General features: G+C 43.2%; 1 protein-coding gene across 1 annotated transcript in view; it reads left to right on the top strand.

The window, feature by feature from the left end:
- The first annotated feature begins 12,447 nt into the window (after positions 1–12,447).
- The window catches only part of LOC128640320 (solute carrier family 2, facilitated glucose transporter member 3), a 174,836-nt gene continuing 171,038 nt past the window's right edge, over positions 12,448–16,245 (top strand). The window contains exon 1 of the mRNA XM_053692811.1: positions 12,448–12,533. Coding sequence (XP_053548786.1) covers positions 12,519–12,533 — 15 coding nt within the window. The 5' untranslated portion in view covers positions 12,448–12,518. The remainder of the gene's footprint in view (positions 12,534–16,245) is intronic.

Here is a 16,245-nt window from a genome sequence, read left to right as displayed (position 1 = left end):
AAAGAAAGGCACAACACTCAGGAACAGTTACACCCACAGGGAACTGCACATGGCCTCCTGTGGCTGAATGACCTGGGGCAATCAGGCACGAACACATTCGCAAACAAACATCTGGACTTTGTAGATGTGCAAGCGTCAAAAGTATGTAAAAGTGAAAACATGCCACAACCTCCGGGGGGGGGGGGGGGAAACAATCCACCCTCTGAGGAGGAAAAAACATAACCTGGTTTACCCGCATGTGTAGTAGTAGGGAGCGATAGGGAACTCGCCTCCCGGTGGACAGGGCCCCCCCAGACGGATGGCTCAGCAGTCCCTTGAATCCCCTAGCCTGAGGAACAAGGCGCTCTAGAACGGCCTGAAGAACATAGCTGACTGACCTGAGTCAATGGGGCCAATTTGCATTAATCACAGGACAAAGAATCTTAATCAGAAAGTTGAACAATCTCAACATCAGCATCCTCCATAACTGGATAAAGGATACCAAAAAATGGACTAAATATAAAACAATTGAAACAGCACCTGACACCCACAATGGCTAGGGCACTCACCACCTCCTATGAACCAGACACCGGCGGACTCGATTTCTCTGTCGCCACACAGTCAGGAATGCGGAAATGGGAGACCAGAACGTAAACACGCCCGGTCACAAGGTGAACCGCACAGTCCAAAAAAAGCGCGCCCAACCATAAGGTTGCGTCACTTCGAAAGGTTGTTTTGTTCCAAAAGCCACAAGCCCAGTTAACACTACACATTAGCAGATTAAATCACATAATAAACATGATTAAAAAAAAACCCTGTTCAATAATCCCCCTCAGGAGATATTAACCCTTGATTCCAAGATACTAAAGGAGTCCCACTGAGACCCTGTATTTTTCATGTGAGTTTGCAGGAACAAATGAGTTACAGTATAATCATGAAGAAGTAAAATTAAACGATCTTACCAGAATCTACGCCGTGGAACAGGAACATGGCCCTCCAAGTGTGACGGATAGTAGCCTCGCCACTGTCATGGACTTGAGAGAGAAGAAAGCAGGCAGCGAAGCGAAGTTCGACAATGCCGATTGCTTGTGGAGTTGTTAAAATGAGTCGGGATGGTTTTGCAGAAAGACTCTTCCTGCATCTCTGGACTCTAACTTTCATCCAAGCTCTTACTGAGAGACTGACAGGACTACTTAAAACTCCCGTCCCATGTCGAAGAGTACTACCCTCCATAAGAGACGAAAACAAACTTCTGACACTTCTCTGCCAACCTCCTGGGACGAAAGGCAAAAAATGACTGGGGGATGAGGGAAGTGGGAGGTGTATTTAAGCCTTTGGCTGGGGTGTATTTGCCTCCTCCTGGTGGTCAGGTTCTTATTTCCCAAAAGTAATGAATGCAGCTGTGGACTCTTTCCATTTATGAAGAAAAAGGGTGGTAGGAGAGACCACAGGAGACCTATCGCTTTTACATTGTTGGTGAGTATTTGCGATGCCTTGGCTGGAATTTGTTCTTCCCCATTTGATGTTTGTTTATTTTTTATTACTTTTTTGGTGCATTTCGTATCTCAGAGCTAGTAAGTGATAGTAAAAAGCTCCCGGGTGGATTGATGATACATGATGTTTCGCTGACAAAGACAAGGGCTGATATTTTGTTGAGGAGCAGTAAAACTAACCAGTACAGTAAAGTCAAGACTGTAGTATTTTTTCCTAGTGGGAAGGAGGTGTGCCCTTGTAGAATGTTGGGACAATTCCTGTTGATGCGTCCTCAGTTTGAGGGAGCTCCTTGCTAATTCATCAGGATGGAAGTTTTTTGTCCCAGTATCAGTTCTGGGCAGTACTGAAAATAGCTCTGGAGAGATTGAGTTTGGTGCCTTCAGAGTTTGGGTCCCATTCCTTTAGGATTGGGGCAGCTACAGAGGCGTCACTATTGGGGTAAGTGAGAAGGTGGTACAGAACATTGGGAGGTGGGGGTTTTCAAGATTTAAATTGTACATACGCCCTGACTTAAGGGTATATGTTTGTTTGTGTTATATTATCCTTTGTTTATATACTAGGTGTTAAAGGATTGTGGTTGGTCATTCGTTTATTTATTGGGCAAGAAGAGCAGCGGCAATGAAGGTTGACAGCCTACAGTTGGGTTTTCCGGCAGCGGCCTGGGAGGTAAAATGGTTTTGGGTAAGGGATCTTAGATGAGACAGACTGTTGCCGCTGATAGTGGACTATTGTAGGCGTTTCCCGCCCTCTGGAGGTGCTTGTGGTACATGCGGGTCGCAATAATTTGGGTTATTTATGTCCCAAAGGAATTGGTAAGAAGAATCAAACAGGATTTGGGTAGGTTGAAGGATTTGTACCCAAATTTGAAGATTGTTTGGTCCGATATTCTTCCTAGAATGATTTAGAGGGCAGCTTGGGATCTGATTAAACTTGAAAGAAACAGAAAAAAATAATAATAAATTGATTGGGGCTTTCATTAGGAGGATTGGAGGTGTTGTAGCACATCACCGGGATTTAGAGGAAGTAGGAGAAGGGGAGTTTTATTTACATAGAAAAATGTAGAAAGAAGAAATGGATATACCAGAGCACTCAAGTGGAACTATTAAGAATAATTCTCAATGAGAGTTGATGTGCAGGACTGGGGTATTTGTAATAAAACATAACTTTTAATAATGGAAAAATAAAAAGTAATAGTGACAAACATTCACTCAGTGTAGTGTATATAAAACCAATTAAAAAAGATGAATGCTGAAGTGCCAAGTATTGGCCATACAAAGTATGTCTAGTGGGTAGTTCAAGATCAAAAAGCACTATAGAGTGTTTTGCAATAGCACCAATACTGATCAAAAAAGGAAGGAAGGTACACTTCCACAAAATATTCTGCTAAGTGCAATGCTCAGCCGCTGTTAGCATATGTTGGAGTCACTCACTCTGTATTATAGTACCAAATTAAGTTGAACTATCAAATCTATCAATATACAGGCCTGAGGAATGAGTCAGTATTGAAGCTCAGATCTCAGAGGAGTGGCATTAGAGCGGTGACTAAAAAGCTAACATGCATATGTTGCTATTGAACAATTATACCCACAAATAAGGTGTGTGTGGTGGGTAAGTCTGGCAAGGATGTACCACAATATGCTCGCGGATTGCACGAGAAACTAATCTAAAAAAGAGGATTGACCTCACACAAGAATTATCTGGCTAGTGCAATACTGGAGCGGTACAATGCCTTGTCAGAATCCCATACTATATATAACACATGAGTATTAGGTAAATATAACCGTAATAAAGTCAAATATAAGAGCCAAAAAAAAAGATTAGTTATCTTAGAAGAGATACTTCATAATAAACGTCCTATGGACAATAGTGTCAAATTATTGCAAATTAGCACACACACACAATTAGACTAGCAGCATTCATCTGGAGTTTTATTTACAGTATGGTGTCCACTTGAATGATTTTGGCCTGCAGCTGTTTGTATTGGATTATAAGGAGGTTTTAGGGACAATTTGAGCAGGCTGGCGGGACTGGGCTGATATAATCAGGCTAGTCATTGGCTGGGGTGCTAGTTTGTAGGCAAGATATTAGTGTATGGCCATAATGATAACGGTGGAATTTGCCTCTCCATGGGGTGAGAGTGCATGGGTGTACTTCTAGGGGCAAGGGGTCCTCTAGAAGTAAAGAAGTATTAAGTAGTAATTTAACGGGCTCAACCAGGGGACGGCTGTGTCCAGAGGAATGACGGCCAGGATACTGATAAGTGAACTAGGACCACTTACTAATTCTATCTTGAATACATTTTCTTATAGGATTGGAGTTTCCTAATATATATAGTGATTTATGGTTATTTATATGTTTATAAAAAAGAGTATATATATATATATTTAATAAAGTGGGCTGCGGCCAAAATTTATACCATGAAAGAAGTCTGGTGTCTTTCTTACATAGAGGGAAATTAGGATTTAAATGAATGATAAGTGAGGTAAGGTTGTTGGAGCCGGTGCTTGATGACTCAGAAGGTCATGAGTTGTGTGTGTGCTTATTTACCTGTAGTGTAACAATGTGTGTGTATTTGTATACATGAGTTGTGTGTGTGCTTATTTACCTGTAGTGTAACAATGTGTGTGTGTCTGTGTGATTGTGTACATGAGTTGTGTGTGCTTATTTACCTGTAGTGTAACAATGTGTGTGTGAGTCTGTGTGATTGTGTACATGAGTTGTGTGTGTGCTTATTTACCTGTAGTGTAACAATGTGTGTGTGATTGTGTACATGAGTTGTGTGTGTGCTTATTTACCTGTAGTTTAACAATGTGTGTGTGCCTGTGTGATTGTGTACATGAGTTGTGTGTAGTTATTTACCTGTAGTGTAACAATGTGTGTGTGATTGTGTACATGAGTTGTGTGTGTGCTTATTTACCTGTAGTGTAACAATGTGTGTGTGAGTCTGTGTGATTGTGTATATGAGTTGTGTGTGCTTATTTACCTGTAGTGTAACAATGTGTGTGTGCCTGTGTGATTGTGTACATGAGTTGTGTGTGCTTATTTACCTGTAGTTTAACAATGTGTGTGTGCCTGTGTGATTGTGTACATGAGGTGTGTGTGCTTATTTACCTGTAGTTTAACAATGTGTGTGTGCCTGTGTGATTGTGTACATGAGTTGTGTGTGCTTATTTACCTGTAGTGTAACAATGTGTGTGTCTGTGTGTTTGTGTACATGAGTTGTGTGTGCTTATTTACCTGTAGTGTAACAATGTGTTTGTGTCTGTGTGTTTGTGTACATGAGTTGTGTGTTCTTATTTACCTGTAGTGCAACAATGTGTGTGTCTGTGTGATTGTGTACATGAGTTGTGTGTGGTTATTTCTCTGTAGTGTAACAATATGTGTGTTTCTGTGTGCTTGTGTACATAAGTTGTGTGTGGATATTTGCCTGTAGTGTAACAATGTGTGTGTGCCTGTGTGATTGTGTACATGAGTTGTGTGTGCTTATTTACCTGTAGTGTAACAATGTGTTTGTGTCTGTGTGATTGTGTACATGAGTTGTGTATGCTTATTTACCTGTAGTGTAACAATGTGTGTGTCTGTGTGATTGTGTACATGAGTTGTGTGTGGTTATTTGCCTGTAGTGTAACAATGTTTGTGTGCCTGTGTGTTTGTGTACATGAGTTGTGTGTGTGCTTATTTACCTGTAGTGTAACAATGTGTGTGTGCCTGTGTGATTGTGTGTATTTTTGTACATGTTTGTGTACATGAGTTGTTTGTGCTTATTTCTCTGTAGTATAATATTGTTTGTGTGTCTGTGTGATTGTGTACATGAGTTGTGTGTGTGCTTATTTACCTGTAGTGTAACAATGCGTCTGTGTGATTGTGTACATGAGTTGTGTGTAGTTATTTGCCTGTAGTGTAACAATGTGTGTGTGTTTGTGTACATGAGTTGTGTGTGTGCTTATTTACCTGTAGTGTAACAATGTGTGTGTTTGTGTACATTTGTGTTGTGTGTGCTTATTTAGCTGTAGTGTAACAATGCGTCTGTGTGATTGTGTACATGAGTTGTGTGTGCTTATTTACCTGTAGTGTAACAATGTTTGTGTGTGATTGTGTACATGAGTTGTGTGTGGTTATTTGCCTGTAGTGTAACAATGTGTAACACATAAATATGGTTTGTACTGTAACAGTTAAGGACAAATCTGACTTTATATATTTACCAACAGGTCATGCAACTGCTTATGTCATGTCACATGCTTACAGTATAGTGCTTTATTAACTGATGCAGGGATTATCTAACCCATGTGTGTCACAGCGGCATATGTGTGGCACCAAGGGCATTGTGAGATAGTGAGTACAGGAGCTCAAATGTGGTAAAACATTGTGCAATAGTGAGTGCTATGTGAGCGTGTGACTGCTCTGTGACTGAGTGCTATGTGAGCGTGTGACTGCTCTGTGAGTGAGTGCTATGTGAGCGTGTGACTGCTCTGTGAGTGAGTGCTATGTGAGCGTGTGACTGCTCTGTGAGTGAGTGCTATGTGAGCGTGTGACTGCTCTGTGAGTGAGTGCTATGTGAGCGTGTGACTGCTCTGTGAGTGAGTGCTATGTGAGCGGGTGACAGCTCTGTGAGTGCTCTGTGGATGTGACAGTGATTTTGGTGAGGTGCGTGTGACAGCAAGTGTGGTAAGGTGAGTGCGGTGAGGTGCGTGTGACAGCGAGTGTGGTGAGGTGAGTGCGATGAGGTGCGTGTGACAGCAAGTGCAGTGAGGTGAGTGCAGTGAGGTGCGTGTGACAGCAAGTGCGGTGAGGTGAATTTGGTGAGATGCGTGTGACAGCAAGTGCGGTGAGGTGAATTTGGTGAGATGCGTGTGACAGCAAATGCGGTGAGGTGAGTGTGGTGAGGTGCGTGTGACAGCAAGTGCGGTGAGGTGAGTGCGGTGAGGTGCATGTGACAGCAAGTGTGGTGAGGTGCATGTGACAGCGAGTGTGTTGAGGTGCATGCGACAGCAAGAGCAGTGAGGTGCATGTGACAGTGAGTGTGTTGAGGTGCATGTGACAGCGAGTGTGTTGAGGTGCATGTGACAGCAATTGTGTTGAGGTGCATGTGACAGTGAGTGCAGTGAGGAGCTGATGACAGCAAGTGTGCTGAGGTGTGTGTGATAGTGAGTGCAGTGAGGTGAGTGCTGTGAGGTGCATGTGATGGTGAATTCTGTGTGGTGCTTGTGATGGTGAGTGTATTGAGGTTGGTGTGACTGTAAGTTGCTTGTGATGCTGAGTGCCATGCAGTACGTGTGACAGCAAGTGCGGTGAGTTGCGTGACAATGTGAGCTAAGCTGCGTGTGACAGTGAATGCTGTGAGGTTTGAGTTACAGTGAGTGTGGTGAGGTGAGTGCGGTGAGGTGCGTGTGACAGCAAGTGCGGTGAGGTGAGTTCGGTGAGGTGCGTGTGACAGCAAGTGTGGTGAGGTGAGTGTAACGTGCGTGTGACAGCAAGTGTGGTGAGGTGCATGTGACAGCAAGTGTGGTGAGGTGCATGTGACAGCGAGTGTAGTGAGGTGCATGTGACAGCAAGTGTGGTAAGGTGCATGTGAGAGCAAGTGTGGTGAGGTGCATGTGACAGCAAGTGTGTTGAGGTTCATGTGACAGCGAGTGTGGTGAGGTGCATGTGACAGCGAGTGTGGTAAGGTGCATGTAACAGCGAGTGTGTTGAGGTGCATGTGACAGCGAGTGTGTTGAGGTGCATGTGACAGCAAGTGTGGTGAGGTGCATGTGACAGCAAGTGTGGTGAGGTGCATGTGACAGCGAGTGTGTTGAGGTGCATGTGACAGCAAGTGTGGTGAGGTGCATGTGACAGCAAGTGTGGTGAGGTGCATGTGACAGTGAGTGTGGTGAGGTGCATATGACAGTGAGTGTGGTGAGGTGCATGTAACAGTGAGTGTGTTGAGGTGCATGTGACAGTGAGTGTGTTGAGGTGCATGTGACTGTGAGTGTGTTGAGGTGCATGTGACAGCGAGTGTGTTGAGGTGCATGTGACAGTGAGTGTGTTGAGGTGCATGTGACAGTGAGTGCAGTGAGGTGCATGTGACAGTGAGTGTGGTGAGGTGCATGTGACAGCAAGTGTGGTGAGGTGCATGTGACAGTAAGTGTGGTGAGGTGCATGTGACAGCAAGTGTGGTGAGGTGCATGTGACAGTGAGTGTGTTGAGGTGCATGTGACAGCAAGTGTGGTGAGGTGCATGTGAGAGTGAGTGTGGTGAGGTGCATGTGACAGTGAGTGTAGTAAAGAGCTTATGACAGCCAGTGTGCTGAGGTGCGTGTGATAGTGAGTGCAGTGAGGTGAGTGCTGTGAGGTGCATGTGATGGTGAGTACAGTGAGGTTGGTGTGACTGTAAATTGCGTGTGATGCTGAGTGCCATGCAGTGCGTGTGACAGTGAGTGTGTTGAGGTGCATGTGACAGCAAGTGTGGTGAGGTGCATGTGAGAGTGAGTGTGGTGAGGTGCATGTGACAGTGAGTGTAGTAAAGAGCTTATGACAGCCAGTGTGCTGAGGTGCGTGTGATAGTGAGTGCAGTGAGGTGAGTGCTGTGAGGTGCATGTGATGGTGAGTACAGTGAGGTTGGTGTGACTGTAAATTGCGTGTGATGCTGAGTGCCATGCAGTGCGTGTGACAGCGAGTGCGGTGAGTTGCGTGACAATGTGAGCTAAGCTGCGTGTGACAGTGAGTACTGTGAGGTTCGAGTTACAGTGAGTGAGGTGAGGGGTGTGTGACAGTGAGTGCTGTGAGGTTTGAGTTACAGTGAGTGCTGTGAGGTTCGAGTTACAGTGAGGGAGGTGAGGGGTGTGTGACAGTGAGTGCTGTGAGGTTCGAGTTACAGTGAGTGCTGTAAGGTTCGAGTTACAGTGAGTGAGGTGAGGGGTGTGTGACAGTGAGTGTAGTGAAGTGCGTCTGACAGTGTATGAGGTGAGTGCATTGAGGTGAGTTTGTGACAGTTATTGCAGTGAGGTGCATGTGACAGCGAGTGGGGTGGGGTATCAAGACAACCCACAGTTTATTGGGTAACTAGGATGTGACTGTGCAAACTGTGTCATCTCACAGGAAGACGGTGCGAGCACTGAGATGTGACACAGGGATAGGCAGTAAGGCTCATATTATGCATTATGGAACAAAAACACAAACTTGCACATAGATATTCACACTCTTATACACACTCTTTCTCTCACATATACTGTACACACAAAGACACTCTCTGTCACACACACTGTCTCTCTCACACACACATAAATACACTCACTCTTTCACAGACAGACTCGCACACACATAAAGACACTGACAAACACACACACACTCTCTCACACACACTGTCTCTCTCACACACACATAAATACACTCACTCTTTCACAGACAGACTCGCACACACATAAAGACACTGACAAACACACACACACTCTCTCACACACACTGTCTCTCTCACACACACATAAATACACTCACTCTTTCACTGACAGACTCACACACACATAAAGACACTGACAAACACACACTCACACACACACTCTATCACACACACTGTCTCTCACACACACACATAAATACACTCACTCTTTCACAGACAGACTCGCACACACATAAAGACACTCACACACACACACACACACACACACACTCTATCACACACACTGTCTCTCTCACACACACATAAATACACTCACTCTTTCACAGACAGACTCGCACACACATAAAGACACTGACAAACACACACACACTCTGTCACACACACTGTCTCTCACACACACACATAAATACACTCACTCTTTCACAGACAGACTCGCACACACATAAAGACACTGACAAACACACACTCACACACTCACACACACACACACACACACGATTATATATATGTATAGATATATACAGATATATATACAGGAATATCTATTTAAAAATACTTACAACATATTCTCCTATGTGAAGAACATTGGAATGCAAAATATTTACAGTGCATGTTTTCAGCTATTTGACTAGTTAATAATACAAAGTAAAATGGTTAATTTTTAAAGTGCAAACAGTGAAGAGCACTACAGTGCGGCATATTTGTCTCTCCTTGCACAATGACTCTCAGTGGCCTTCGGGGCTTTCATTGGGGCATCTCTACTAACCATATGTCACCAGTTATTTGCCTCTCTGGCTGTCAGACACCAGTACAGGTGCCAGTCGGCTACACCTAATGTGTGTAAATGAAACTCAGTATAAAATTAGCTGAATAATGCGTCTTTAGCACATGTCACATTACAGTAATCTCTGTCGTATCACTGACCCCTGTGCTGGCCCAGACTATAGCAAAAAGAACATTTGCAAGATGCCAGGGGCTCTACTATATCTTACACATGCCACTTTATCGTCCTTCTGAGAAACGTTTGGTAACTTTGTTTCCTGAAGGAAGCTGCGGGTGTGTGATGTAAGTGAGATTATAGCGACAAAAAAACCTCCCTGCAGTGACAAGTGCTTTATGTAGTTAACATTTGGCAGAGCAGTGCCACCCTACAGTGTGACTGCCAAAGCAGCTAGCGCTATCAGCCCTGGGAGACTGTTTTATACTCAGCAGACTCTACAGAGGAAGAGTTTCTTCAGGGGTACAACAGAAAGCACAGATACAAAAGAGCCAACAGAGGGGCACAGAGATAGGGAAGAGGGTACAGAGAGAGAAGGGGGCACAGAGATAGGGAAGAGGGTACAGAGAGAGAAGGGGGCACAGAGATAGGAAAGAGGGTACAGAGAGAGAAGGGGGCGCAGAGATAGGGAAGAGGGTGCAGAGAGAGAAGGGGGGCACAGAGATAGGTAAGAGGGTACAGAGAGAGAAGGGGGCACAGAGATAGGAAAGAGGGTACAGAGAGAGAAGGGGGCACAGAGATAGGTAAGAGGGTACAGAGAGAGAAGGGGGCGCAGAGATAGGTAAGAGGGTGCAGAGAGAGAAGGGGGCACAGAGATAGGTAAGAGGGTACAGAGAGAGAAGGGGGCACAGAGATAGGTAAGAGGGTGCAGAGAGGGAAGGGGGGCACATAGATAGGAAAGAGGGTACAGAGAGAGAAGGGGAGCACAGAAATAGGTAAGAGGGTACAGAGAGAGAAGGGGAGCACAGAAATAGGTAAGAGGGTACAGCGAGAGAAGGGGGCACAGAGATAGGGAAGAGGGTGCAGAGAGAGAAGGGGGCACAGAGATAGGGAAGAGGGTACAGAGAGAGAAGGGGAGCACAGAAATAGGTAAGAGGGTACAGAGAGAGAAGGGGACACATAGATAGGGAAGAGGGTACAGAGAGAGAAGGGGGCACAGAGATAGGTAAGAGGGTGCAGAGAGAGAAGGGGAGCACAGAAATAGGTAAGAGGGTACAGAGAGAGAAGGGGGCACAGAGATAGGGAAGAGGGTGCAGAGAGAGAAGGGGGCACAGAGATAGGGAAGAGGGTACAGAGAGAGAAGGGGAGCACAGAAATAGGAAAGAGGGTACAGAGAGAGAAGGGGAGCACAGAAATAGGAAAGAGGGTACAGAGAGAGAAGGGGAGCACATAAATAGGAAAGAGGGTACAGAGAGAGAAGGGGGGCACAGAAATAGGAAAGAGGGTACAGAGAGAGAAGGGGAGCACAGAAATTGGTAAGAGGGTACAGAGGGGCATAGAGATAGGGAAGCAGGTACAGAGAGAGAAGGGGACACATAGATAGGGAAGAGGGTACAGAGAGAGAAGTGGGCACATAGATAGGGAAGAGGGTGCAGAGAGAGAAAGGGGCACAGAGATAGGAAAGAGGGTGCAGAGAGAGAAGGGGGCACAGAGATAGGGAAGAGGGTACAGAGAGAGAAGGGGGCACAGAGATAGGAAAGAGGGTGCAGAGAGAGAAGGGGGCACAGAGATAGGAAAGAGGGTGCAGAGAGAGAAGGGGGCACAGAGATAGGAAAGAGGGTGCAGAGAGAGAAGGGGGCACAGAGATAGGAAAGAGGGTACAGAGAGAGAAGGGGGCACAGAGATAGGTAAGAGGGTGCAGAGAGAGAAGGGGGCACAGAGATAGGTAAGAGGGTGCAGAGAGAGAAGGGGGCACAGAGATAGGGAAGAGGGTGCAGAGAGAGAAGGGGGCACAGAGATAGGGAAGAGGGTGCAGAGAGAGAAAGGGGGCACAGAGATAGGGAAGAGGGTGCAGAGATAGAAAGGACACAGAGATAGGTAAGAGGGTGCAGAGAGAGAAGGGGGCACAGAGATAGGGAAGAGGGTGCAGAGAGAGAAGGGGGGCACAGAGATAGGGAAGAGGGTGCAGAGATAGAAAGGACACAGAGATAGGGAAGAGAGTACAGAGATAGAAAGGACACAGAGATAGGTAAGAGGGTGCAGAGAGAGAAGGGGGCACAGAGATAGGAAAGAGGGTGCAGAGATAGAAAGGACACAGAGATAGGTAAGAGGGTGCAGAGAGAAAAGGGGGCACAGAGATAGGGAAGAGGGTGCAGAGAGAGAAGGGGGCACAGAGATAGGGAAGAGGGTGCAGAGAGAGAAGGGGGCACAGAGATAGGTAAGAGGGTGCAGAGAGAGAAGGGGGCACAGAGATAGGGAAGAGGGTGCAGAGAGAGAAGGGGGCACAGAGATAGGTAAGAGGGTGCAGAGAGAGAAGGGGGCACAGAGATAGGGAAGAGGGTGCAGAGAGAAAAGGGGGCACAGAGATAGGGAAGAGGGTGCAGAGAGAGAAGGGGGGCACAGAGATAGGGAAGAGGGTGCAGAGATAGAAAGGACACAGAGATAGGGAAGAGGGTGCAGAGAGAGAAGGGGGCACAGAGATAGGGAAGAGGGTGCAGAGATAGAAAGGACACAGAGATAGGTAAGAGGGTGCAGAGAGAGAAGGGGGCACAGAGATAGGTAAGAGGGTGCAGAGAGAGAAGGGGGCACAGAGATAGGGAAGAGGGTGCAGAGAGAGAAGGGGGACGAACTATTAGAGCAAAGCAGAAGAAAAAGAGGTGTGGGGTTTACCTGTGAGATATTGTGACGTCTGTTGACTGTAAGTTTCTCAAGAGAGAGTCTGGTATTCTGCAGGATGGAAGCTGACAAGGTGAGTTTTGTGTTTGTTTCAGATTCCGGGATATGTGTCACCCACCTCACATGGTTTATAGGGTTGTTGTCGCTATACTTTTGTAGAGATCCTCACATGACGTGCAGAAATGCTCACAGTGAGCAAAGACCCTCACATGACATGCAGGAGCCTTAACAAGATGTATATAGACTCTCACATGGTGAACAGAGACTCTCACATGACATGCAGGAGCCTTAGCAAGATGTATATAGACTCTCACATGGTGAACAGAGACTCTCACATTGAGCAGAGGTGTGCAGAGACCTCACATGATGTACATAGACCTTTCACAGTGAGCAGATAGCCTTACATAGTGTCCAGACACCCTGTCAGTGAGTAAAGACCCATCTCACTACATATAGAAATCCTCACATGCCATGCAGAGACCCTCAAATTGTGTAAATAGATCCTCACAGTGAGCAGAGACACTCATCACATGCAGAGACCCTCACATGGTGTACAGAGATCATCACATTGAACAGAGACCCTCAAATGGTATACATAGACATTCACAGTGAGCAAAGACCTTCACATTTTGTCCAGAAAACCTAACATGGTTTAAAGAGACCCTCATATTATATACAGAGTCCCTCAAATGATGTGCAAAGATTCCTCACATAATGTGCAAAGAGTGAGACCCTTTCCTTTACGTTGGTCAAGTCTAACACTTAATGTGGTTCTGTCACATCAAAATATTAGTGAAATAGCCAAATAACAAAAAAATAAAATAAAACCTCCATAGCTTCTACATATAGACACTGATGTCTTTTATTAAACCAAAATTCAAAATAGATGTTTTATCAAAAGTAAATAAATTAACATATCTTTTTAACATCTAGAGACACCTTTTAAAGAGAACATATTTTAAAACAAAGTATATTGTGATCACAGTTTAATTTACCAATACCAGTTATGTTGATTTTAAAAGCTCTTGATTTGTCTCATTCACAAAAATAGTGAGCACATAAACACATAAACACATAAACTGAGTCGTTATCACACTATAGCCTGTATGTAACTGTATAGGGTCATTATTATCTCCCTATAGCTTGTATGTAACTGTATTGGGTCATTGTTATCTCCCTATAGCGTGTATGTAACTGTATAGGGTCATTATTATCTCCCTATAACTTGTATGTAACTGTATAGGGTCATTATTATCTCCCTATAACTTGTATGTAACTGTATAGGGTCATTATTATCTCCCTATAACTTGTAACTTTATAAGATCATTATTAACACACTATAGATTGTATGTAACTATATAGTCATTATCACACTATAGCTTGTATATAACTATATATTGTCATTATTATCATACTATAGCTTGTATGTAACTGTATAGGGTCATTATTATCTCCCTATAGCTTGTATGTAACTTTATAAGATCATTATTAACACACTTTAGATTGTATGTAACTATATAGTCATTATCACACTATAGCTTGTATATAACTATATAGTGTCATTATAATCATACTATAGCTTGTATGTAACTGTATAGGGTCATTATTATCTCCCTATAGCTTGTATGTAACTTTATAAGATCATTATTATCACACTATCGCTTGTATGTAACTATATAGGGTCATTATTATTTCCCTATAGCTTGTATGTAATTTTATAGGGTCATTATTATCATACTATAGCTTGTATGTAACTATATAGGGTCATTATTATCACACTATAGCCTGTATGTAACTGTATGGGGTCATTATTATCATACTATAGCCTGTATGTAACTGTATAGGGTCATTATTATCTCCCTATAGCTTGTATGTAACTATATAGGGTCATTATTATTTCCCTATAGCGTGTATGTAATTTTATAGGGTCATTATTATCATACTATAGCTTGTATGTAACTGTATAGGGTCATTATCATCTCCCTATAGCTTGTATGTAACTATATAGGGTCATTATTATTTCCCTATAGCTTGTATGTAATTTTATATGGTCATTATTATCATACTATAGCTTGCATGTAACTATATAGGATCATTATTATCACACTATAGCTTGTATGTAAGAATATAGGGTCATTAGTTTCTACCTATAGCTTGTATGTAACTATATAGGGTCATTATTATCTCCCTATAGCTTGTATGTATTTATATAGGTTGAGTATTTTTACACTATAGCTTGTATGTAACTATATAGGGTCATTATTAACACACTATAGCGTGTATGTAACTATATATTGTGATATTATTATCACACTATAGCTTGTATGTAACTATATAGGGTCATTATTATCTCCCTATAGCTTGCATGTCACTATATAGGGTCATTATTAATACACTATAGCTTGTATGTAACTATATAGTGTCATTATTATCACACTATAGCGTGTATGTAACTATATAGGGTCATTATTAACACACTATAGCTTGTATGTAACTATATAGGGTCATTATTATCTCCCTATAGCTTGCATGTCACTATATAGGGTCATTATTATCATACTATAGCTTGTATGTAACTATACAGGGTCATTATTATCTCCCTATAGCTTGCATGTCACTATATAGGGTCATTATTATCATACTATAGCTTGTATGTCACTATATAGGGTCATTGTTATCTCCCTATAGCTTGCATGTCACTATATAGGGTCATTATTAACACACTATAGCTTGTATGTAACTATATAGGGTCATTATTAACACATATAGCTTGTATGTAACTATATAGGGTCATTATTAACACACTATAGCTTCTATATAACTATATAGGGTCATTATTATCACACTATAGCTTGTATGTAACAATATAGGGTCATTATTAACACACTATAGCTTGTATGTAACTATATAGGGTCATTATTATCACACTATAGCTTGTATGTAACTATATAGGGTCATTATTAACACACTATAGCTTGTATGTCACTGTATAAGGTCATTATTATCACACTATAGCTTGTATATTATAATATAGTGGCATTATCACACAAAAGCTTGTATGTAACTATATAGGGTCATTATTAACACACTATAGCTTGTATGTAACTCTATAGGGTCATTATTAACACACTATAGCTAGTATGTAACTATATAGGGTCATTATTATCTCCCTATAGCTTGTATGTCACTATATAGGGTAATTATTATCACACTATAGCTTGTATGTCACTATATAGGGTAATTATTATCACACTATAGCTTGTATGCAACTATATAGGGTCATTAATATAATGCTATAGATTTGATGTCACTATATAGGGTCATTATTTATAATGATATAGCTTGTATGTCACTATATTCATTATTATGATGCTATAGCTTGTATGTCACTACATAGGGTCATTTTTATGATACTAGTCCTAAAGCCCGTTTACAGGGGCCATTTTTTGCAGTACAGCGGTCCCACCCCTTGCTCTCTCTCTATCCCCCCCTCTCTTTTGCTCTCTCTCTCCCCCTCTCTTTTGCTCTCTCTCCCCCTCTTTTGCTCTCGCTCTCCCCTCCTTTTGCTCTCTCTCTCTCCCCTTCTTTTACTGTCTCTCTCTCCCTCTTTTGCTGTCTCGCTCCCTGTCTTTTGCTCTCTCTCTTCCCCCCTCTCATTTGCTCTCTCTCTCCTCTCGTTTGCTCTCTCTCCTCTCTTTTGCTGTCTCTCTCCCCCTCTCTTTTGCACTCTCTCCCCCTCTCTTTTGCGCTCTCTCTCCCCCTCTCTTTTGTGCTCTCTCTCCCTC

Source organism: Bombina bombina, chromosome 9 (genome assembly GCF_027579735.1).
Source record: "Bombina bombina isolate aBomBom1 chromosome 9, aBomBom1.pri, whole genome shotgun sequence".
Lineage (NCBI taxonomy): Eukaryota > Metazoa > Chordata > Amphibia > Anura > Bombinatoridae > Bombina > Bombina bombina.
The sequence above is the reverse complement of the archived record's forward strand: the minus strand, read 5'-3'. Positions and strand labels throughout refer to the sequence as shown.